This window comes from Bombina bombina, chromosome 5 (genome assembly GCF_027579735.1).
Source record: "Bombina bombina isolate aBomBom1 chromosome 5, aBomBom1.pri, whole genome shotgun sequence".
NCBI classification, from domain to species: Eukaryota; Metazoa; Chordata; class Amphibia; order Anura; family Bombinatoridae; genus Bombina; species Bombina bombina.
Genome location: NC_069503.1, coordinates 211,393,887 through 211,419,497, shown reverse-complemented (window position 1 = coordinate 211,419,497; position 25,611 = coordinate 211,393,887). Strand labels below are relative to the sequence as shown.

At 41.1% G+C, this 25,611-nt stretch overlaps 1 protein-coding gene across 1 annotated transcript in view; it reads left to right on the top strand.

The window, feature by feature from the left end:
- Nucleotides 1–25,611, top strand: part of PITRM1 (pitrilysin metallopeptidase 1) — a 488,932-nt gene that overhangs the window by 416,809 nt on the left and 46,512 nt on the right. Inside the window, exons 15-18 of the mRNA XM_053715675.1 lie at nt 3,334–3,396; nt 3,578–3,690; nt 16,158–16,283; nt 18,852–18,997. Coding sequence (XP_053571650.1) covers nt 3,334–3,396; nt 3,578–3,690; nt 16,158–16,283; nt 18,852–18,997 — 448 coding nt within the window. The remainder of the gene's footprint in view (nt 1–3,333; nt 3,397–3,577; nt 3,691–16,157; nt 16,284–18,851; nt 18,998–25,611) is intronic.

Genomic DNA, 25,611 nt, shown 5'->3' with positions numbered 1-25,611 from the left:
CTCTATAAGCTTTATATCTACCAAACAATGTCCATAGGAGATATGTGGAAAACAAGTTCCAATGTACAATAGTCCAAAAAGTATGGCAGCTCTCGGTTGTAGGATGGTCTTCCTATGATGTTAGATAACTTAAAAAAGAAAGTAATGCAAAGATAAGTGGCTCCAATAAACACAAATCCAGATGTATACTCACAAGAGCAGCGCACCCTGTGGTGCTATTGATGCAGGCCGGAGCCTCGCAGTGGTCCAGCTCACTGTGGGATTGAAGTGGATACCCGGAAGATGTCCCTGAGGGGATTGATAGTAGATATACTATGTGGACACAAAGTATATGCACATAGCCCAGTATTGTTAAGACAGAGAGACAAGTAAGTAAAGAATAAACTTACAAGATCCAATGCACCTCCAGGTGCATTAACAGCAGGCTGGGACCTAACAGTCGCCCAGCAGACTTGAAAACTCCCAGCAGGTCCTGGTCTTCCTCAGGTGGCCAATAGCAGCACAGCCCAATTATGTACTCACAGAAAATACACCAAAGGGCAAGCAAGTGTATTAAAATGTATAAAACGTTAATAAAAAGCGACACATTTCTCAGCTGACTAAGAGCTGTTTCCTCAGGCTAAAAAATATATTTCATAATGAAAATACACTTGCTATTTAACAGGATATGCATAATGAGAACACAATCTGATAGGTGCAACAATTAAGACAATTCATTAGTCACAACTGTGTATAATTAGTTGGTATGGTAACCTTTGTAAACAATCCATTCACTGCAGTCTTCAAAAACATATAAGCAGACAAAAGTTTTCCCATTTAAATGCACATAATTATTCAGAGATGACATAAATAAATAAATAAATAAATAACATTTGGTAGTTGTGCAGAGCCCCACTCCCAGTACTATTCTGAGAGCAAATCAAACAAATATTTTTGTACATAATAAAGGTAAATATATACATAGGAGTGAATATATAAAAATAAATACACAAGACCAAAGTGTGATGTAACATAACATCACTAGAAGCTCATAGTGTGCTTGATGTTAAAACATCTTTATCGGCAAGTTCTCTAAAGGGTCAGATCTCTGCCTTATCTTTTTTGTTACACAAGCGTCTGCAGGATGTCCGAGATTTTCAATCCTTTTGTCAGGCTTTGGTTGGAATCAGGCCTGTGTTTAAACCAATTGCTCCGCTATGGAGTTCGAATTTAGTTTTTAAAGTTCTTTAAGAGGCTCCGTTTGAGCCTATACATTCCTTAGATATTAAGTTGTTATCTTGGAAAGTTTTATTCCTTGTTGTCGTTTCTTCAGCTCGAAGAGTGTCTGAGTTTTCGGCATTGCGATACAATTCGCCTTCCCTTATTTTTCATTCAGATAAGGTAGTTTTACGTACTAAACTAGGATTCCTTCCTAAGGTTGTTTCAGACAGGAACATTCATCAGGAGATTGTTGTTCCTTCCTTGTGTCCTAATTCTCATTCTCAAAAGGAACGTCTGTTGCACAATTTGGACGTGGTCCGTGCTCTGAAATTTTATTTACAAGCGACTCAAGGCTTTCGTCAGTTGTCTTCTTTGTTTGTCCTTTTTCTCTGGAAATCGTGAGGGTCAGAAAGCTATGGCTACCTCTCTTTCTTTTTGGCTGAAGAGTATCATTTGTTTTGCATGTGAGACTGCTGGACAGCAACCTCCTGACAGACTTACGGCTCATTCCACTAGGGCTGTTGCTTCCTCATGGGCATTCATAAATGAAGCTTCTGTAGAACAGATTTGCAAGACTGCAATTTGGTCTTCTCTTCACACTTTTTCTAAATTTTTACAAATTTGATACTTTTGCCTGTTTTTGGGAGAATGGTTCTTCAAGTAGTGGTGCCTTCCATTTGGTTTCCTGTCTTGTCCCTCCCTTATCATCCGTGTACTCTAGCTTTGGTATTGTATCCCACAAGTAAGGATGAAATACGTGGACTCATCGTGTCTTTAAAAAGAAAAGAAAATGTATGCTTACCTGATAAATTTGTTTCTTTTTAGACACGATGAGTCCACGGCCTGCCCTGTTCTCTGAGACAGGTTATTCATTTTTGTGAACTTCAGACACATCTGCACCGTGGCTTTTCCTTTCTCTTCCTAACTTCGGTCGAATTACAACTGCTAAGATCATCAGACTCAAAGCAGAATTCTTCTTCTATGTCCTGCCTGAGGAAAAACAGTACTCTCCGTTACCATTTAAAATAAAAAATTCTTGATTAAAGAAAACTAAAACTATCATTTTATCACCACATAAACTTTACCCTTCCTATTGCTAGCATAGGCAAAGAGAATGACTGGGGGAAGGAGTTAAGGGGGGAGCTATATGGCAGCTCTGCTGTGGTGCTCTTTGCCACTTCCTGTTAGCAGGAGGATTATATCCCACAAGTAAGAATGAAACCCGTGGACTCGGTATATCGTAAAAGAAATCAATTTATCAAGTAAGCCTAAATTTCCTTTTTCATATTTATTTATGTATTTTTTTCTTTTATGGTTAACACTATGTGTATATATTGTGCACGCATACAGCCCCACAACTATGATAGTTTTGATCACTGATACCAGTCATAGAATTTTTTTTTTATGTTTTGTATATTTCTATGCCACTTCCTGTTGTAACAGGGGCTGTTCTTCTTTGATTGGGGGTGGGGTGTACACCTGTTATAATCACTTGTGTTTGTTCATTTTTTCTCTTGGTCTGATGAAGGAGAGTGCTTGCCTTTTTTCTATTTTTATATATATCTCTATCTCCCTCATCGCTTCTGAGCAGCAGCACAACACTCGTAATTTAGCCAAAAAACTGACTTGAATATCAACTGTCCCTAAACATTCATTACCTGTTGGATTCAGTTCTTACAGCTTCGGCTTTTTATGTGAAATATGTTACCCTTTCAATTGCTGCTCTTGAATATATTGAAAATGTTTGTTCACTAGTGTTGAAGAGGTTATGTTCCTGCTTCCCCCTCCTTATTTGATATTGGGTAAACCACTTGTTTGAAAAGGAGGTCGCTTTCCTGCTTGGAATATAGTTTATCGCCATTGGGGAGGAAATATCGCATGCATCACTTGGCAGCAGAAAATAATTTTCTTAAACAGTAGAGACCATTATAGAACTGTACCGCTACACTGGGTAATTCTCAGCATAAACACTTGAACTGATGTTAAGATTGGATGTGTAATGTAAATATCAGAATACATTTAATACTGATTTTTTTACACAACATATATACACTGGCTTTGCATTTTTCACTATGGAACCATAAACGTAAAATGAATCATATAATTAAAGGTAATTCATTTTTCATTTTATAGAAATCTGCAAATCCTTCATCAGGTCATGAGGTGTCACCAAGAGCAAGCAGGAAGCTTATCTGTGTAAGTTTTATTGATAATAGCTACTTATTTCTTAACCCTTTTATCTCAACACATACAACATGTTGATGCATTAAACCACTGATATTTGTTTTGTATATGTTTGTAAAAAGTAAAGTTTAATAAAGCAGCAGTTATAAGGTTTAAACTTTTAACCATTTTACTTGTTACTATGTGTTTAAAGGAGCCAACCTTCAAGCCATGTCAGATGAAAACACACTTTTCACTGCCCTTCCCAGTAAACTACATAGGTGAATGTGTAAGGACGGTCCCTTATACAGATGCTGACTATGCCAGGTAAGTTCAACTGGTGATTTCATTATGTGCACCTATTTGTATATCACCACATATAATAAACCGAGGCTGGTACATTGATTCTAATCTATGGAATTCCTTTTTCTTTCCTATGGCATGAAGAGTCCACAATGTCATTCCAATTACTAGTGGGATATTCAACTCCTGGCCAGCAGGAGGAGGCAAAGAACACCCCAGCAAAGCTGTTAAGTGTAACTTCCCTTACCCATAATCCCCAGTCATTCTCTTTGCCTCTGTCAATGAAGGTTGTGCGAAGATGGTGTCTGAAGATATTACATATTTTTATGGGTACTTTTCCCTGCAAGCAAGGATTGGGGCTAAGCTGTGTCCATGTCAATGTCTTTAGTAAGAGTAATGGTGACTATTAGCAGTTAGAAAGTGGCGAGGTTGTCTCTGCTTTATTTCTAACATTATTGCTACCCCTTCATAGAAAGCCAGGATTGGTTACTCTTTTCTTTCTTATTTTCCAGGTCCCTGTCAGCGATCAGATGAGGCTAACAGACCTGCAGCTGTTGTGTCTACTCCACAACAGAAGACCCTGGAGGGTAAGTCCTTTTGTATTTTCATGCCCTATCTATGCGGGGGACTCTGTATTGGGTGCCCTAGATGGCCCATAAATTCCCTCTTAGTGGGTCTGAATAAGATTTTATATCCTGTGCTCAGGAAGGATATTTTTATAGCCTTTGAGCAGGTTGGGGTTTTTAATACTCCCGCTACAGTTAAACTGACCCCCTTAAGTGTAGGGGAGGGTGTCTGTGGCAACTTTTATCTAGTGGCCATCTGGGAAACAGAGCTCCTTATGGGGTTTATTTTTTCTCCCTTCTATTTTAAGCCTTGACGTTCTGGTTTTCACTAGGGGTTTTTACCTTTATTGGTGAACCGGAACGGGCTGTATAGTTTTTTTTCAGAGGGTTTTCCTCTATCAGCATTGTTTGCGGAAGTTTACATTTACTGGCCTTTTTGTTTCTAACTCCCTCATATTGTTGGGGACAAGTATCTAGCATGAACCGCTGCCCTAAGCTTCCTCAGTGTTTTAGTGGTGGGAGGGTAATGATTTCTTTCCTGCCTAGGACCGGGTTGTTTGTGACGCAATTGTCAAACAACCGTTGAGGGAGAAAAGATAGTGCGAGTGTGTAGGGGTGCGCTATCCTTGGCAGCACATCCGATCTCGGTAAGGCAGTCTCTTATAGGACACATCAGGTTGTATGTACCTTACATTGGTTTGGCGATATACATAGATCTGTTTAGTTATACCATCACTATGCATAGTTTTCTTTCATAGACAGTCCTCAGAACCCATGTATATCTGGGTTAGGACTTGAGACGGGCGGTGGCGGGAGAATGTTCATGGGCTGGTTCATTTATTGATGTAAAGTTTATGATTGTATGTACCGGTGCAAGTTCCTTACATGTATTTAGCACTTTTACGGGCACCTTTTTTTTCTAACTAGATCAGTAGAGCTTGCACGCTTTTTAACCCCCTGGGGGTTTATGTTATGCGCTGCACAGTAACCTGCCGGTACAGTTTCCCCAACCCACGAGGCTGAGTGGGTATGGAGACACATAGATATTATAACATATGTCTTTATAACTCTCTTTTTCTTAAAAACAGCCTTTTTTTTGTATTAAGAGTTCATGCGTATCTGGTGTCAGTTATTGATATCCGTTTTCCTTCAACAACAAAATCTCTCATATGAGTTTATTTCTGATTGATGACTTCATATATGGTTCTTTGTATACTCAAGGAGCTTAAAAGGATACTAAACCCAATTTTTGTTTTCATGATTCAGATAGAGCATGCACTTTTAAGCAACTTTCTCTTGTAAGATGTATCCAGTCCACGGATTCATCCTTACTTGTGGGATATTCTCCTCCCCTACAGGAAGTGGCAAAGAGAGCACCCACAGCAGAGCTGCCTATATAGCTCCCCCCTTAACTCCACCCCCCAGTCATTCTCTTTGCCTACTCTAAGTAACTAGGAAGTGCAGAGCGAGTGTGGTGACAAAAATGTTAGTTTTTTTCTCAAGCAAAAGTTTGTTATTTTAAATGGTGCCGGTGTGTACTATTTACTCTGGCAGAAAAAGAGATGAAGATTTCTGCAAGGAGGATTATGATCTTAGCACTTTGTAACTAAGATCCACTGCTGTTCTCACAAGGGCTGAAGAGTACAGGAAAACTTCAGTTGGGGGAACGGTTTGCATGCTAAGCTGCATATGAGGTATGTTCAGTCTATGTTTTTCTAGACATACTGTATTTATTCTAGGAATTTCAGCTTGCTTGAAGGGCTCATTTGTTACTGGTGACACTGTTAAAAAAAACACACAAAAAAAACGTTTTTTGTTTGTTCAAGTAAATGATGCATTTATAACGTTTTTTGTAGGGACTGAAGGGGTCTTTGTGACTTTTGTTAGGGTTTTTTAACCCACATGATTGATTAGAGACACTCAGGTGTTTTTTCTAATAGGCCTCAAAACATTGAGTGAGGTGGGAGGGGCCTATTTTCACGCCTCAGTTGTGCAGTTTCTTTTCCTTAAGAGTCATCCAACTGCTCCTGCTGTGTTTGAGGGCTGTAAAGGAGGTTTTTTCCCCACAAATCGTTCTGAAGGGCAGGTAGGCGCCACAGCAGAATGTCTTTTTTACCGGTTTTGCCGTTTTTTCAATCCGGTTTTGCCATTAAGGGGTTAATTGTTTATTTGCATAGTTGTGCAAAGTTACTAAGGCTGTAAGATAATACTGTAAAAAATTTAAGTTTACTGCTTTTTTACACTGTTTTGCAGAACTTGTGCAGCTTTTTTTCTCTTAAAGGCACAGTACCGTTTTATTTCTAAGTGTTATTTACTTTGATTACAGTGTTTTCCAAGCTTGCTTGTTACTTTACTAGCCTGTTTAACATGTCTGATACCAAGGAAAATCCTTGTTCAATATGTTTGGATGCCATTGTGGAACCCCCTCTTAGAAGGTGTCCCAAATGTACTGATTTATCTATAAATTTTAAAGAACATATATTAGCACTTAAAAATAGAGCAATAGATGATTCTCAGTCAGAAGTAAATGAGGGTTCGCCATCTAGCTCTCCCCAAGTGTCACAACCAGTAACGCCCCGCACAAGTGACGCCAAGTACCTCTAGTGCGTCACATTCATTTACTTTACAAGACATGGCAACAGTTATGAATACAACCCTCACTGAGGTTTAGTCCAAACTGCCTGGTTTACATGGAAAGCGAGACATCTCTGGGTTAAGGAAAAATGCTGAGCCGTCTCACGCTTTAGTAGCCGTTTCTGATATACCCTCACAATGCTCTGAAGGGGCGAGGGATTTGTTATCTGAGGGAGAAATTTCTGATTAAGGAAAGACGCTTCCTCAGACAGATTCTGATATGACGGCCTTTAAATTTAAGCTTGAACACCTCCGCTTATTGCTTAGGGAGGTATTAGCAACTCTAGATGATTGTGACCCTGTAGTGGTCCCAGAGAAATTGTGTAAAATGGATAGATACTTAGAGGTTCCTTTTTAAATTGATGTTTTTCTAGTCCCTAAGAGGATTGTGAATATTATTGCTAAGGAGTGGGATAGACCAGGTATTCCGTTCACTCCCCCTCCTGTTTTTAAGAAAATGTTTCCCATTTCGGATACCATAAGGGACTCATGGCAGACAGTTCCTAAGGTGGAGGGAGCTATTTCTACTCTGTCTAAGCCTACAACTATACCTATCGAGGACAGTTGTGCTTTCAAAGATCCTATGGATAAAAAATTAGAGGGTCTCCTGAAGAAATTTTTTATTCATCAAGGTTTTTCTCTCCAACCTATTGCGTGCATTGTTCCTGTAACGACTGCAGCTGCTTTCTGGTTTGAGGCTCTAGAAGAGGCTCTCCAAATGGAGACTCCATTAGAGGAAATTATGGACAGAATTAAGGCACTTAAGTTGGCTAATTCTTTTATTACAGATGCCGCTTTTCAGCTGGCTAAATTAGCGGCAAAGAATTCAGGTTTTGCCATTTTAGCACACAGGGCGTTATGGCTTAAGTCCTGGTCTGCTGATGTGTCATCTAAATCTAAACTTTTGAACATTCCTTTCAAAGGTAAGACCCTATTCGGGCCTGAACTGAAGGAGATTATTTCAGACATCACTGGAGGGAAAGGTCATGCCCTTCCTCAGGATAGATCAAATAAGATGAGGGCCAAACAAAATAATTTTCGTTCCTTTCGGAACTTTAAGGCTTCCTCTGCTACAAAGCAAGAGGGGAATTTTGCCCAATCCAAGTCAGTCTGGAGACCTAACCAGGCCTGGAACAAGGGTAAACAGGCCAAGAAGCCTGCAGCTGCCTCTAAGACAGCATGAAGGGGTAGCCCCCGATCCGGGATCGGATCTAGTAGGGGGCAGACTTTCTCTCTTCGCTCAGGCTTGGGCGAGAGATGTTCAGGATCCCTGGGCTTTAGAAATTGTGTCCCAGGGATATCTTCTGGAATTCAAGGGCTCCCTTCCAAGGGGGAGATTTCATATTTCTCGATTGTCTTTAAACCAGACAAAGAGAGAGGCGTTCTTATGCTGTGTAGAAGACCTACTTACCATGGGGGTGATTCTCCCAGTTCCAAAGGAGGAACAGGGGCTAGGGTTTTATTCAAACCTGTTTGTGGTTTCCAAGAAAGAGGGAACTTTCTGACCAATCTTCGATCTCAAAATTCTAAACAAGTTCCTCAAAGTTCCATCATTCAAGATGGAGACTATTCGGACTAGTCTACCTCTGATCCAGGAGGGTCAATATATGACTACCGTGGATTTAAAGGATGCGTATCTACACATCCCTTTTCGCAGAGATCATCATCAATTTCTCAGATTCGCCTTTCTGGGCAGGCATTACCAGTTTGTGGCCCTTCCCTTCGGGTTGGCCACGGCTCCCAGAATTTTCACAAAAGTGCTAGGGTCCCTTCTGGCGGTTCTACGACCACGGGGCATAGCAGTGGCGCCTTATCTAGACGACATCTTAATTCAGGCGTCGACTTTCCAGCTAGCCAAGTCTCACACAGACATCGTGTTGGCTTTTCTGACATCTCACGGGTGGAAGGTGAACATAAAAAAAGAGTTCTCTCTTCCCTCTTACAAGAGTTTCCTTTCTAGGGACTCTGATAGACTCGGTAGAAATGAAAATATTTCTGACGGAGGTCAGAAAGTTAAAACTCTTATCCACTTGCCGAGCTCTTCATTCCATTCCTCGGCCATCAGTGGCTCAGTGTATGGAGGTAATCGGACTCATGGTAGCGGCAATGGACATAGTTCCTTTTGCCCGTCTACACCTCAGACCACTGCATGCTCAAACAGTGGAATGGGGATTATGCAGACTTATCTCCTCAACTGCATCTGGACCAGGAGACCAGAGATTCTCTTCTCTGGTGGTTGTCTCAGGACCACCTGTCTCAGGGAATGTGCTTCCGCAGGCCAGAGTGGCTTATTGTAACGACAGATGCCAGCCTGTTAGGCTGGGGTGCAGTCTGGAACTCCCTGAAAGCACAGGGCTTATGGTTTCGGGAGGAAACTCTCCTACCGATAAACATTTTAGAACTGAGAGCGATTTTCAATGCGCTTCAGGCGTGGCTTCAGCTTGCTGCGGCCAAATTCATCAGGTTTCAGTCGGACAACATCACGACTGTAGCTTATATCAATCATTAGGGAGGAACAAGGAGTTCTCTAGCGATGATGGAGGTAACCAAAATAATTTGATGGGCAGAGGATCACTCGTGCCATCTCTCAGCAATCCACATCCCAGGAGTAGAGAACTGGGAGGCGGATTTTCTAAATCATCAGTCTCTTCATCCGGGGGAGTGGGAACTCCATCCGGAGGTATTCGCCCAGCTAATTCAGCTATGGGGCACTCCAGAATTGGATCTGATGGCGTCTCGTCAGAATGCCAAACTTCCTCGTTACGGGTCCAGGTCCCGGGATCCCGAGGCGGTACTGATAGATGCTCTAGCAGTGCCTTGGTCCTTCAATCTGGCTTATGTATTTCCACCGTTTCCTCTCCTTCCACGTCTGGTTGCCAGAATCAAGCAGGAGAGAGCTTCGGTAATTCTGATAGCTCCTGCGTGGCCACGCAGGACTTGGTATGCAGACCTAGTGGACATGTCCTCGGTTCCACCGTGGACTCTGCCAGTGAGGCGGGACCTTCTAATTCAAGGCCCGTTCACGCATCCAAATCTAATTTCTCTGCTTCTGACTGCTTGGAGATTGAACGCATGATTTTATGAAAGTGTGGTTTCTCTGAATCGGTCATTGATACCCTGATTCAGGCTAGAAAGCCTGTCACCAGGAAGATTTATCATAAGATTTGGCGCAAATATCTTTATTGGTGTGAATCCAAGGGTTACTCTTGGAGTAAGATTAGGATTCCTAGAATACTGTCTTTTCTCCAAGAAGGTTTGGAGAAGGGATTATCTGATAGTTCTATTAAAGGTCAGATATCTGCTTTGTCTATTCTACTTCACAAACGTCTGGCAGTTGTCCCAGACGTTCAAGCATTTAGTCAGGCTTTGGTCAGAATCAAGCCTGTATTTAAGCCTGTTGCTCCGCCATGGAGCCTAAACTTAGTTCTTAATGTGCTTCAAGGGGTTCCGTTTGAACCTATGCATTGCATAGATATTAAGCTTTTATCTTGGAAAGTTTTGTTTTTAGTAGCTATCTCTTCGGCTCAAAGAGTTTCTGAGCTATCTGCTTGACAATGTGATTCCCCTTATCTTGTTTTCCATGCAGATAAGGTGGTTTTACGTACCAAGCCTGGGTTTCTTCCTAAGGTTGTTTCTAATAAGAATATCAATCAAGAGATTGTGGTTCCTTCTTTGTGTCCTAATCCTTCATCTAAGAAGGAACGTCTGTTACACAATCTTGATGTGGTTCGTACTTTAAAATTCTACTTACAAGCAACTAAAGATTTCCGTCAAACATCTTCTTTGTTTGTTGTTTATTCTGGTAAGCGGAGAGGTCAAAGGGCTACGGCTACCTCTCTTTCCTTTTGGCTGAAAAGCATCATCCGTTTAGCCTATGAGACTGCTGGACGGCAGCCTCCTGAAAGGATTACTGCTCATTCTACTATAGCTGTGGCTTCCACATGGGCTTTTAAAAATGAGGCTTCTGTTGAACAGATTTGTAAGGCGGCGACTTGGTCTTCGCTTCATACTTTTTCCAAATTTTCCAAATTCGATACTTTTGCTTCTTCGAAGGCTATTTTTGGGAGAAAGGTTCTACAAGCAGTGGTGCCTTCCGTTTAAGGTCCCTGTCTTGTCCCTCCCTTCATCCGTGTCCTAAAGCTTTGGTATTGGGATCCCACAAGTAAGGATGAATCCGTGGACTCGATACATCTTACAAGAGAAAACATAATTTATGCTTACCTGATAAATTTATTTCTCTTGTGATGTATCGAGTCCACGGCCCACCCTGTTTTTTAAGACAGGCATATATATTTTTATTTTTAAACTTTCAGTCACCACTGCCCCCTATGGTTTCTCCTTTTTCTTCCTAGCCTTTGGTCGAATGACTGGGGGGTGGAGTTAAGGGGGGAGCTATATAGGCAGCTCTGCTGTGGGTGCTCTCTCTGCCACTTCCTGTAGGGAAGGAGAATATCCCACAAGTAAGGATGAATCCGTGGACTCGATACATCACAAGAGAAATAAATTTATCAGGTAAGCATAAATTATGTTTTCTAATTTACTCCTTTTATCAATTTTTCTTCGTTCTCTTGCTATCTTTATTTGAAAAAGAAGGCATCTAAGCTAAGGAGCCAGACACTTTTTGGTTTAGTACCCTGGATAGCACTTGCGTTTTTTTGTGCTGTCCAATCAGCAAGCACAACCCAGGTTGTGAACCAAAAATGGGCCGGCTTCTAAACTTACATTCTTGCTTTTCAAATAAAGATAGCAAGAGAATGAAGAAAAATTGATAATAGGAGTAAATTAGAACGTTGCTTTAAATTGCCTGCTCTATCTGAATCATGAAAGAAAAAATTTGGGTTCAGTGTCCCTTTAAGATTTTACATTATGTATCTATGTGTTCTGTAAATTTACAATAAAAAGCTGAATTTTCTATATATGTATATAGATATTCTCCTATGTCATTAATACTCTAAAGGTTAATTGTATTTTTCTGCATATGAATCTATGCTGTTCTTTTTCATGCTGAAGTGATTTTTCATGCTGAGGTGATTTATCTTCTTTCCTCTAAGTGAAATACATGTATTTTAACTTAAAGAAGATGTTCATCCATCAAGGATTACAGTGGCAACCTGAGGCAAGTATTGCTACGGTTACGGGAGCAGCATCTTATTGGTGCAATGCCTTGTCTGATATGATATCAGAAGAATCTACAATAGAAGAGATCCAAGATAGGATCAAAGCTCTTAATCTGGCCAATACCTTTATCTGCAATGCTATCATGCATGTAATTTGAGTGGGAGCTGAGATGTCTAGTTTAAATGTTCTTGCTCGCTGAGCTTTGGGGTTAAAATCTTGGTCGGCTGATGTTTCTTTTAAGCCCATGCTTTTGGCTTTACCTTATAAGGGTAAAACTCTGTTTGGGCCTTGTCTGGCGGAAATCATTTCAGAGATTATGGGTGTAAAGTGATCTTTCCTACCTCAGGACAAGAGGAATAGACCTAAGGGTCGACCAACTTCTAATTTTGTTCCTTTCGCAACTTTAATAGTCAGAAGTCCTCCTCTTCTTCCAATTCCGGTTCAATTGGAAATCCAGCCAGTCTTGAAATAAGGGAAAACAAAACAAGAAACTTTCCTCTGACCCTAAATCAGCATGAAGGGTCCGCTCCGCTCCGATTTTGAATGGGGTGGGGGGGGGGGGCAGGATTTTTTTTTCCTTTTTTTTTTTTTTTTTTTTTTTTTTTTTTTTTTTTTTTTTACATCTGGCTTGGATACACAATGTCCCAGATCCGTGGGCTGTGGACATAGTATCTCAGGGTTACAACATAGGATTCAGATCTTGCCCTCCAAGGGGCAGATTTCTCAGATTTCTCCTTTCAAGACTATCCTCAAACCAGGTAAAGAGGGAGGCCTTCTTAAATTGCGTAGGTGACCTTTCCTCCCTGGGAGTTTTTGTACCAGTCCCTCTAGAGGAGCAAGGTCTAGGATTCTATTCAAATCTATGTGTGGTTCCCAAAAAGGAGAGGATCTTCCATCCTATCCTAGACCTAAAGTGTCTCAACAAATTCCTCAGGGTTCCGTCCTTCAAGATGGAAACTATTTGTTCCCTTCTTCCATTGATTCAGCAAGGTCAGTTCATGACGACCATAGACCTGAAGGACTCAGGGAATCTCAGGGATCATCAACAGTTTCTAAGGTTTGCCTTTCTGGACAAGCATTTCCAGTTTATTGCCTTTCCATTTGGTCTTGCTACAGCTCCCAGAATATTCACAAAGTTCTGGGAGCCCTATTGGCAGTAATCAGATCCAAAGGGAATTAATGTGGTGCCTTATCTAGACAACATCTTGGTTCAGGTGTCATCTATTCAGCTAGCAAAATCTCATAAAGAGATGTTGTTGTCTTTTCTACATTCCCACGGGTGGAAGATGAATCTGAAAAAGAGTTCTCTAGTTCCAACTACAAAAGTGTGTTTCCTAGGGACAATCATAGATTCCCTGTCCATGAAGTTTTTCCTGAAGGACGTCAGAAAATCCAAACTTCTTGCTTCTTATCTTTCTCTCCAGTCTGCCTTTCGTCCATCAGTGGCTCAATGCATGGAGGTGATTGATCTGATGGTGGCTTCCATGGACATCATTCCTTTTGCTTGCATCCATCTACGACCAATGCAGCTTTGCATGCTCAGTCAACAGAACGGAGACTATTCGGATTTATCGCAGAGGATAAATCTGGACCCCTAACAAGAGACTATCTCTCGTGGTGGTTTTCTCAGGAACATCTGTCTCGGGGAACTTGCTTCTCTTCCTTTAATCATCTTGGAGTTGAGAGCAATCTTCAATGCCTTGACAGCTTGGCCTCAAGTTTAGTTCGGTTTATCAGATTCCAGTCGGACAACATCACCTCAGTGGCTTACATCATCCACCAGGGAGGAGCTCAGAGTTCCTTGGCCATGATGGAGGTGACTCGCATTCTGCAGTGGGCGGAAGCTCACTATTGTCGCCTATCTGCCATCCACATTCCAGGGGTGGACAATTGGGAGGCGGATTTTCTGAGCAGACAGACTTTTCATCCCAGGGAGTGGGCTCTCCATTCGAAAGTGTTCTCAAGGATATCTCTCAGGTGTTGGGTTCCGGAGTTGGATCTGATGGCTTCTCGTCAAAACGCCAAGCTTCCAAAGTACGGTTCAAGGTTCAGGCCGCTCTGATAGATGCCTTGGCGGTTCCTTGGAATTTCAGTCTCGCGTACCTGTTTCCCCCGTTTACAGATCTGGTGAAGATGTCATCTCTTCCACCTTGGAGGTTACCTCTGAGGAAGGACCTTCTAATTCAGGGTCCATTCCTCCATCTGAATCTAAATTCTCTGACGCTGACTGCTTGGAGATGGAACACCTAGTCCTGTCTAGACGTGGTTTTTCGGAAGCGGGCACACTATGCTTCAGGCTCGTAAACCAGTTAATTGCAGGATTTACCATAAAAAATGGTGTAAATACCTTTTTTGGTGTGAAGCTAAAGTTTTGTCCTGGAGACTGGTGAGGATTTCCCAAATGTTATCTTTTCTTTAGGGTGGCCTGGAGAAAGGTGTTTTTTTTTTTGTTGTTTTTTTTGTTTTTTGTTTTTTAAGTCAGTACTCTATATAGTCAGATTTCTTCACTGTCTATTCTTTTGCTCAAACGTCTGGCAGGCTTACTAGATGTTCAAGCTTTTGTTCAGGCCCTGGTCAGAATCAGGCATGTGTTTAAACCTGTTGCTCCTCCTTGGAGCCTAAATATTGTTCTTAAAGTTTTGCAGCTGGCTCCATTTAAGCTGATGCATGTGGTTGATATAAAATTGTTATTTTGGAAGGTTTTGTTTCTCCTTGCTATTTCTTCCGCTCGCAGAGTTTCTGAGCTTTCAGCTCTGCAGTATGATTCCCAGTACTTTTTTTCATGCAGATAAGGCGGTCCTTCGTACTAAATTGGGGTTTCTCCCTAAGGTGGTGTTGGATAGAAACATTAATCAGGAAATGGTTGTTCCTTCTTTTTGTCCTTTATCCTTCTTCTCATAAGGAACATATTTTGCATAACCTTGATGTTGTGCATGCTCTAAAATTTTACCTTCATGCTACTAAAGATTTTCGGCAATCCTTCTGTCCTGCTTGTTGTTTTCTCTGGAAAATAAAGGGTCAGAAGGCCACTTCTACTACTCTTTCCCTCTGGTTAAGAAGTATGATTCATTTTGCTCATGAGACTGCTGGACAGCAGCCTCCTGAGAGGATTGTGGCTCATTCCACCAGGGCTATCTCCTCATCTTGGTCTTTCACAATTGAAGCTTCTGTGGAACAGATTTGCAAGGCGGCAACATGGTCCTCTTTGCATACTTTTTCCAAATTCCACAAATTTGATACTTTTGCCTCGGCTGAGGCCTCTTTTGGGAGAAAGGTTCTTCAAGCAGTGGTGCCTTCTGTTTAGGTTCTCCTGCCTTTGTTCTCCCTCCCTGTTCATTCCCTGTCCTCTAGCTTGGGCATTGGTTCCCACTAGTAATTGAAATGACGTTGTGGACTCTCCATGCCATAGGAAAGAAAACAAAATTTATGCTTACCTGATAAATTTCTTTCTTTGGGAGTCCATAACCCCGCCTTTTTAAAAAAAAAGATAATTCAGCAGTTTTCTTTTTGAGTAAACCTCAGGCACCTCTATACCCTTCTGTTTCTTCTTTTTCCATTTTCCTTTGGCTGAATGACGGGATTATGGATAAGGAAAGTTACACATAACAGCTTTGCTGGGGTGCTCTTTGTCTCCTCCTGCTAGCCAGGAGTTGAATATCCCACTAGTAATTGAAATAACGTTGTGGACTCTCCATGCCCGGAAAGAAAGAAATCTATCAGGTAAGCATAGTTTTTTGGGGTTTTTTGGAGGCTTGATTATTTTAATCACTTTGCCCGCTGAGAGCTTCTCCAGGAGTGAGATTGCCCTTTTAGGCTTGGTATTTTTATTATTTGTAATCAGTACTACTAATATAAAAAGGGCTGTGGCTAATCAAGGCTTTTGGAGTTGTAAATAAAATGTATTACTTTAATTCTACATTTGATTTAATTTTAATGATTCTGTTTCCTGTTGATGTACCATTGTTTTTTGTATACCTATTTGCAGCAGTATGTACATGATTAGTGTTAAATGCATCGTAGGATAGAGGCAGGTCAATGTGATATATACTGCCACACTAAGATATAGGTAGATATATGTAGTATATTATACAAAAATATATTTAATTATGTGGTGATAATAAACATTGTATTTATCTGTTGTCTAAGTATCCCTTTATTTTTATCTTTGATTAGCCTCCGTATACTTGCACGCGTACTAACAGCAAAATTTCTTCATGGGGAAATTCGAGAGAAAGGTGGAGCTTATGGGGGTGGTGCTAAACTTGGCTTTGATGGAATCTTCAATTTCTACTCTTATCGGTAAGAAAAACATGATATAGGTGCTAATGAAATAGTATTTGTTCATGTTACTATTGTTAAATAGTAGCATATAAAATACTTTACTTTTGGTATTATACTGTGGATATCAAGACTGCAGGAAATGTTCAAACCAGTTGGACACAGGTACACTCAGACAGCTTCATCTGCGATATTATTTCAGTTTGTTTACTTTTCTTACAATACAAATGCAGAAAAATTTATCAGCAAGTTTGTTGTTTCTATAAACGGAGATATCCCATCAGTGTGCCCTGAGAGCAGTCTTTGTGCCTTGAGTCAGGAGAATAGAGAAGTCTACTACATATTTTCACAACTATAATCTCTAAATATTTTACACCTGTAGCTCTCACTGATGTTATTACTAGTTTTATGTATGTGATGTTTGCTCAAAATTTAGAATACACTGAACCGAAAAATATTTAATACTAAACTAGTAGCAAAAAGTTAAATTGTAGTGATTCAAATTCAGTTGAATTTGTATTTGCTTCAAACTGGGAATTTGTATAATTGCTAGGTGCTCTTCTTTTAACCTCACTCATCCCTGCGTAATTTTGTTTTCCATAGAGCACATATAATTTATTTGGGTCTTCCAAGTTCCTCACTTTTTCTTACAGAATTCAGTGAGTTCTGCCACCTTAGAAGTCTGCACAATGATCTCACTCCAAGCTGAACAGGTGTTTTGTTTGTTTGTTTTTTTTTGTTTTGTTTTTTTTTTTTTAGAATTGACCCTTACTTATGTGTTCCATAAGAGCATGTGGAGAACAAAACAGTGCAACTACACATAGGGTTTCTGACAGTCTATTTTATGTTGCATATGTGCATACTTCTGCAAGCACCGAGTTTACACTGGTCAGATACATCATAAATTAATGTAATTTGATTTGTATTTTCCTCTAAGTCTTTAAACTGTCCCTTGTTTGGCTCACCATATGTGCTTAGCTAGCTCCCAGTAGTGCATTACAACTCTGGATCTGACTTTAACTGTGTTTTTACCTGTGTTTAATCATTTGCAGGGGTTAAACATATAGTTATATGCAAAAAATTGTGTAATAAAATAGCATATTAGAGCATTTTCTTTTTGTACTTTTATATCCCTTTAATAGGTGTCATTCTTGTTCAAAATTTGGGGAAATACATAATTCACCACATAAAAAGTCTCTCTCTCTCTCTCTCTCTCTCTATATATATATATATATATATATATATATATATATATATATATATATATATATATACATATATCTTGTTTCATACTAACCAAAATACCTTCCCGTGTTATCCATCATATTCTGAACATTCACCAAGCATACAGATGTTCAATAAGGGAAGTTGTCTATTCATCCTCAGGAGGAGGTCTGGGGGTGAGCCATTATATAGAAATGTAATTTGGATTTAAATGGACATGAAACCCAAATGTTTTCATTCAGAAAGAGCATGCAATTAACTTCTATTATCTAATTTGTTTTGTTCTTTATGTATCCTTTGTTTTAAAGGATACCTAGGTAGGCTCAGGAGTCGGGGAGCTAGCTGCAGATTACTGGCTGCACATGTGTATGCCTCTTGTTGTTGGCTTTTATATGTTCAACTAGCTACCAGTGGTGCATTGCTGCTCCTTCAGTAAAGGATACCAAGAGAATGAAACAAAATTGATAATATATACCCCAGAAAATGGTCTAAATCGAGAGAAAACATTTTTGGGTTTTATGTCCCTTTAATTTCTGCTGGGGGAGGGTTCTGTCCCCTTTTTATTATAAATATATATGGCCCCTCATTTGAAATGTTTGGACAGACCTGCTATAGACAACCAAAGAGCATATAGAAATATAACTTTTGTCAGTAGATTATTGGTGAATGATGAAGGAAAAAACAAAACATAGCAAAAAAATATTGCAACTAAAATTGAGTGAACAAAAAGCTTTTTTTACTTTGTATATCTTGCTCTTCTGAAAACCGTTAGACCTGGATAGCTGCCATGTACAAACTGTTAATATGGGCAAATGTGTTTCTTTTCAATTTGGTAATTATACGTATATTGTGGGGAAAAGTATACAGGTCCATGTGCTCCATGTTTTAAAGAAAAAAAGAGGACAATTACATAATAGGAATATGGAATGGCAAATAGCTAAAGAAAAAAGTAATATTTTTCCTTTTGTATTATTTTTTTAATATGTCGTGCTTAGGGCAGGAATGGCCAACTGGCAGCCCAAGGGCCTCATGCGGCCCCTGCACTTTGTGGCCCCAGGGAAAAAGCATAACTAAGAATGTGTGCCATAGTAGGAAAAGACAGAAATAAAAATGTGAGCTTTGGGTGGCCAAAACTCAAAAGGGGAAAACAGAAGATAAGGGTACCCTGCAACCTTGCCTAAATCCCCTGTGCCACTGAACATTTTAGGATGTTTATAGTTATTTGTGTGTTAATAATCATAGATTTTATATGTGGCCCTTAAGGCTTCTAAAATATTTTACTAGGGCCCCGTGTCTTAGGAAGTTGTCCTTTCCTGCTCTAGAGAATTGATCCTTGATAACTTTTATTATGTTTTTCTTGTTTAGAGATCCAAATTGTTTATCAACATTGTCAGTATTCGAAAAAGCAATTGATTGGGCCAGATCAGGAAAATTTGCCCAGGAAGACATAGATGAAGCAAAGCTATCTGTATTTTCATCAGTTGATTCTCCTGTTGCCCCTTCTGATAAAGGTATGTTGTATATTTTATATTTGTATATTATTTGTTTATGTAATATAAGTGTGACCTAATGGAGCTTATTGTGATTCATTTCTAATTAAAGAGAGTGGTTAAAGGGACAGTCTACACCAGTATATTTGTTTAAAAAGATAGATAATGCCTTTATTACCCATTCCCTAGTTTTGCCTAACCAACACAGTTATATAAATACACTTTTCTTTCCTAAGATATGGTGAGTCCACAATGTCATCAATTACTAGTGGGAATATCTCTCCTGTCCAGCAGGAGGCGGCAAAGAGCACCACAGCAAAGATGTTAAATACCACTCCCCTTCCCATAATCCCCATTCATTCTTTGCCTCTGTCAATGGAGGAGGTGAAGTTTGGCATCATTCCCTTTGCTCGATTCCATTTAAGAGCTCTGCAATTGTGCATGCTCAAGCAATGGAACAGAAACCATCTGGGTCCGTCTCAGAGCATAGATCTAGATGTATTAACAAGAAACTCTCTTCCGTGGTGGTTTTCTTTAGGAACATCTGTCTCAGGGCACATGCTTTCCAGAGACCTTCTTGGGTGATCGTGACCACGGATGCCAACCTGTTAGGCTGGGAGCAGTCTGGGATTTGTTAAAGGTGCAGGGATTATGGACTTGGGAGGAGTCTGCTCTCCCTATAAACATCTTGGAGTTGAGAGTGATTTAGAAATTCTCTGATAACTTGGCCTCAGTTGACTTTAACCCGATCTATCAGATTTCAGTCGGACAATATCACCTCTGTGGCTTACATCAACCACCAGGGAGGAACTCTGAGTTCTTAAGCCATGAGGGAGGTGGCTCGGATTATTCAGTGGGCGAAAGTTCACGATTGTTGTCTATCTTCATTCCATATTCCAGGAGTGGACAATTGGGAAGCAGATTTTCTGAGCAGACAGACTTTTCATCCCGGGGAGTGGGCTCTCCATCCGGAGAAGTTCTCCAGGTTAACCCTCAAGTGGGGGGTGCCGGAGTTGGATCTGATGGCGTCTCGGCAGAACGCCAAGCTTCCAAGGTACGGTTGAAGGTCAAGAGATCCGCAGGCAGCTCTGATAGATGCTCTGGCAGTGCCTTGGAGGTTCGGTTTAGTTTATCTGTTTCCTCGTTTGCTCTTCTTCCACGAGTCAGTGCTCATATCAAACAGGAGAGAGCTTCAGTAATTCTAATAGCTCCTGCATGGCCTCGCAGGATCTGGTATGCAGACCTAGTGAACATGTCATCTCTGCCTCCTTGGAGGCTGCCTCTGAGGAAGGACCTTCTAACTCAGGGTCCTTTCTTCCATCCAAATCTTGTTTCTCTGAAACTGACTGCTTGTAGATTGAACGCTTAGTTTTGTCTCAACTTGGTTTTTCTGAATCAGTCATTGAGACCATGATCCAAGCTCGTAACCCTGTTACTCATTGGTATGAATCTAAGGGCTACTCTTGGAGTAGGGTTAGGATTCCTAGAATTTTATCTTTTCTCCAGGATGGTCTGGAGAAGGGGTTGTCAGTCAGATTTCTGCTTTATCTATTCTGTTGCATAAGCGTTTGGCGGTCGTGCCAGATGTACAATCTTTTTGTCAGGCCTTGGTTAGAATCAAGCCTGTGTTTAAGTCGGTTACTCCTCCTTGGAGTCTTAACCTTGTTCTTAAGGTTTTGCAGCAGGCTCCGTTTGAGCCAATGCATGCCATAGATATTAAATTGTTATCTTGGAAGGTTTTGTTTCTTGTTGCTATTTCTTCTGTGAGGAGAGTTTCGGAACTCTCGACTTTGCAGTATGATTCTCCTTACCTTATCTTTCATGCGGATAAGGTGGTCCTAAGTACTAGGTTGGGTTTTCTTCCTGAAGTGGTTTCGGTAGGAATATTAATCAGGAAATTGTTGCTCCTTCCTTCTCTCTGTCCCAATCCTTCTTCTCATAAGGAGCGTCTGTTGCACAACTTGGATGTAGTGCGTGCTTCAAAATTCTATTTACAGGCGACTAAGGATTTTCGCCAGTCTTCTGCCCTTTTTGTTTGTTTCTCAGGAAAGCGTAAGGGTCAGAAGGCTACTGCAAAGTTGACACTTGGTCCTCTCTGCACACTTTTTCTAAATTTGATACTTTTGCCTTAGCTGAGGCTTCTTTTGGGAGGAAGGTTCTTCAAGTGGTGGTGCCTTCTGTTTAGGTCCACCTGTCTTTTTCCCTACCTAGTCATCCGTTTCCTCTAGCTTGGGTATTGGTTCCCACTAGTAATTGCTGACTTCGTGGATTCACCATATCTTAGGGAAAAAAAACCATAATTTATGCTTACCTGAAAAATTTATTTATTTCCGGATATGGGGAGTCCTCGACCCCCACCTTTATATTTAAGACAGTTATTTTTTACTAAACCTCAGGCACCTCTCCATCTTTGTATTATTCCTTTTTCTCTTGTTAAGTGTATCCAGTCCACAGATCATCCATTACTTGTGGGATATTCTCCTTCCCATCAGGAAGTTGCAAGAGGATCACCCACAGCAGAGCTGCTATATAGCTCCTCCCCTCACTGCCATATCCAGTCATTCTCTTGCAACTCTCAACTAAGATGGAGGTCGTAAGAGGACTGTGGTGTTTTATACTTAGTTTATTTCTTCAATCAAAAGTTTATTTTTAAATGGTACCGGAGTGTACTGTTTATCTCAGGCAGTATTTAGAAGAAGAATCTGCCTGCGTTTTCTATGATCTTAGCAGAAGTAACTAAGATCCTTTGCTGTTCTCACATATTCTGAGGAGTGAGGTAACTTCAGAGAGGGAATGGCGTGCAGGTTTTCCTGCAATAAGGTATGTGCAGTTAATATTTCTCTTGTTAAGTGTGTTCAGTCCACGGGTCATCCATTACTTATGGGATATATTCTCCTTCCCAACAGGAAGTTGCAAGAGGATCACCCAAGCAGAGCTGCTATATAGCTCCTCCCCTTACATGTCATATCCAGTCATTCTCTTGCAACCCTCAACAAAGAAGGCGGTCGCGAGAGGAGCTGGAGTTTTTACTTAACTATTAACTATTCTTCAATCAAAAGTTTGTTATTTTAAATGGGACCGGAGTGTGCTGTTTTTCTATCTCAGGCAGTATTTGGAAGAAGAAACTGCCTGCGTTTTTTATCTATGATCTTAGCAGGCGTAACTAAGATCCACTGGCTGTTCTCGAGGAGTGGGGTAACTTCAGACTGGGAATAGCATGCGGGGTCCTCCGCAAATGAGGTATGTGCGGTACTTTATTTTCTGGGAATGGAATTGACTAAGAAAATACTGCTGTTACCGTATGATGTAAGTACAGCCTTAAATGCAGTAGTAGCAACTGGTATCAGGCTGATAAATGTATGCGCAGTCGAGTTATATTTTAGGGACTAGAATTTGACTGAGAAAATTCTGTTAACACTGAAATAATACTTAAGCCTTCTCTGCAGTGGTAGCGACTGGTAGCAGGCTTAGTGATAGCTTTGCATGACATTGAAAAATGTTGTTTTTTAATAAAACGTTTACTGGCATGTTATTCGTTTTTTTGTGAGGTACTTTGGTGATAAATCGCTTTGGGCATGATTTTTTCCACATGGCTAACATATTTTTCTGCATGGAAACCGTTATATCAGGGCTCCCACTGTTGTGATTGGAGTGGGAGGGCCCTTGTTTTAGTGCCTTATTGTGCAGTTAAAATTATTGCACAGTCTTTCTGCTTCTTCCTCCTTGATCCAGGACGTCTAGAGAGCTCAGGGTTCTGCAAATTTCATTTGTGAGGGAGGTAATCAGTCACAGCAGATCTGTGACAGTGTGCTGACTGTGATTAAAAGCGTTAAATCTTAATTGATATCTGTTTTATCCGTTTTGGGTATCGAGGGGTTAATCATCCTTTTGCTAATGGGTGCAATCCTCTGCTAATAGTACACTTCTTGTTAAGAATTGTTTAATTATATCTGTATTTTTGAAGCGCTGCAGCGTTTTTTATATTGCTTGTAAAACTTATTGAAAGTGATTTCCAAGCTTGTTATTTTCATTGCTAAGTCTGTTTTAAGATGTCTGATTCAGAGGAAACTGTTTGTTCATCATGTTCAAAAGCCAATGTGGAGCCCAATAGAACGATGTGTATCAATTGTATTGATATTGCTTTGAATAAAAGTCAATCTGTACCGATAAAGAAGCTATCACCAGACAACGAGGGGGAAGTTATGCCGCCTAACTCTCCTCACGTGTCAGTACCTGCGTCTCCCGCTCGGGAGATGCGTAGGATTGAGACTCCTAGTACATCTAGGCCCTTACAAATCACTTTACATGATATGGCTAATGTTATGAAAGAAGTATTATATAATATGCCCGAATTAAGGGGCAAACGCGATAGCTCTGGGTTAAGGACAGAGCGCGCTGATGACACGAGAGCCATGTCTGATACTGCGTCACAACTTGCAGAACATGAGGACGGTGAGCTTCATTCTGTCGGTGACGGTTCTGATTCGGGGAGACCGGATTCAGAAATTTCAAATTTTAAATTTAAGCTTGAGAACCTCCGTGTGTTACTAGGGGAGGTATTAGCGGCTCTGAATGATTGCGACACGGTGGCAATTCCAGAGAAATTGTGTAGGTTGGATAGATACTATGCGGTACCGGTGTGTACTGACGTTTTTCCTATACCAAAAAGACTTACAGAAATTATCAGTAAGGAGTGGGATAGACCCGGTGTGCCATTTTCCCCTCCCCTGATATTTAGAAAAATGTTCCCTATAGACGCCACCACACGAGACTTATGGCAGACGGTCCCTAAGGTGGAGGGAGCAGTTTCTACGTTAGCCAAGCGTACCACTATCCCGGTGGAGGATAGCTGTGCTTTCTCAGATCCAATGGATAAAAAATTAGAGGGTTATCTTAAGAAAATGTTTGTTCAACAGGGTTTTATATTGAAGCCTCTTGCATGCATTGCGCCTGTCACGGCTGCTGCGGCATTCTGGTTTGAGTCTCTGGAAGAGGCGATTCGCACAGAGCCGTTGGATGAGGCCTTGAGCAAAGTTAGAACCCTTAAGCAGGCTAATGCGTTTGTTTCAGATGCCGTAGTACATCTAACCAAACTTACGGCTAAAAATTCCGGATTCGCCATACAGGCGCGCAGAGCGCTCTGGCTTAAATCCTGGTCAGCGGATGTAACTTCCAAGTCTAAACTACTTAACATTCCTTTCAAAGGGCAGACCTTATTCGGGCCCGGCTTGAAGGAAATTATTGCTGACATTACGGGAGGTAAGGGCCACGCCCTTCCTCAGGACAGGGCCAAACCAAAGGCCAAACAGTCTAATTTTCGTGCCTTTCGTAACTTCAAGGCAGGAGCAGCATCGACTTCCTCCGCTCCAAAACAGGAAGGAACTACTGCTCGTTACAGACAAGGTTGGAAAGGCAACCAGTCATGGAACAAGGGCAAGCAGGCCAGAAAGCCTACTCCCGCCCCTAAGACAGCATGAAGTCAGGGCCCCCTATCCAGAGACGGATTTAGTGGGGGGCAGACTTTCTCTCTTTGCTCAGGCTTGGGCAAGAGATGTGCAGGATCCCTGGATGTTAAAGATTATATCTCAGGGATACCTTCTGGATTTCAAATCCTCTCCTCCACAAGGGAGGTTCCATCTTTCGAGGTTATCGACAAACCTAGTAAAGAGAGAGGCATTTCTACAATGTGTACAAGACCTCTTAATCATGGGGGTGATCCACTCAGTTCCGCGATCGGAACAGGGACAAGGATTTTACTCAAATCTATTTGTGGTTCCCAAAAAAGAGGGAACCTTCAGACCAATCTTGGACTTAAAGATCTTAAACAAATTCCTAAGGGTACCATCGTTCAAGATGGAAACCATTCGAACCATCCTACCCATGATCCAAGAGGGTCAATATATGACCACGGTGGACTTAAAGGATGCTTACCTTCACATACCGATTCACAAAGATCATTATCGGTACCTAAGGTTTGCCTTTCTAGACAGGCATTACCAGTTTGTGGCTCTTCCCTTCGGGTTAGCCACGGCCCCGAGAATTTTTACGAAGGTTCTGGGCTCACTTCTGGCGGTACTAAGACCACGAGGCATAGCGGTGGCTCCGTACCTAGACGACATTCTGATACAAGCGTCAAATTTTCAGAATGCAAAGTCTCATACAGAGATAGTTCTAGCATTTCTGAGGTCGCATGGGTGGAAAGTGAACGTGGAAAAGAGTTCTCTGTTACCACTCACACGGGTTCCTTTTCTAGGGACTCTTATAGATTCTGTAGAGATGAAGATTTACCTGACGGAGTCCAGGTTATCAAAGATTCTCAATGCTTGCCGTGTCCTTCATTCCATTCCAAGCCCATCGGTAGCTCAGTGCATGGAGGTAATCGGCTTAATGGTAGCGGCAATGGACATAGTGCCATTTGCGCGCCTGCATCTCAGACCACTGCAACTATGCATGCTCAGTCAATGGAACGGGGATTACTCAGATCTGTCCCCTTTGCTAAATCTGGACCAGGAGACCAGGGATTCGCTTCTCTGGTGGTTGTCACCGGTTCATCTGTCCAAAGGAATGACCTTTCGCAGGCCTGATTGGACGATTGTAACAACGGATGCCAGCCTTCTAGGCTGGGGAGCAGTCTG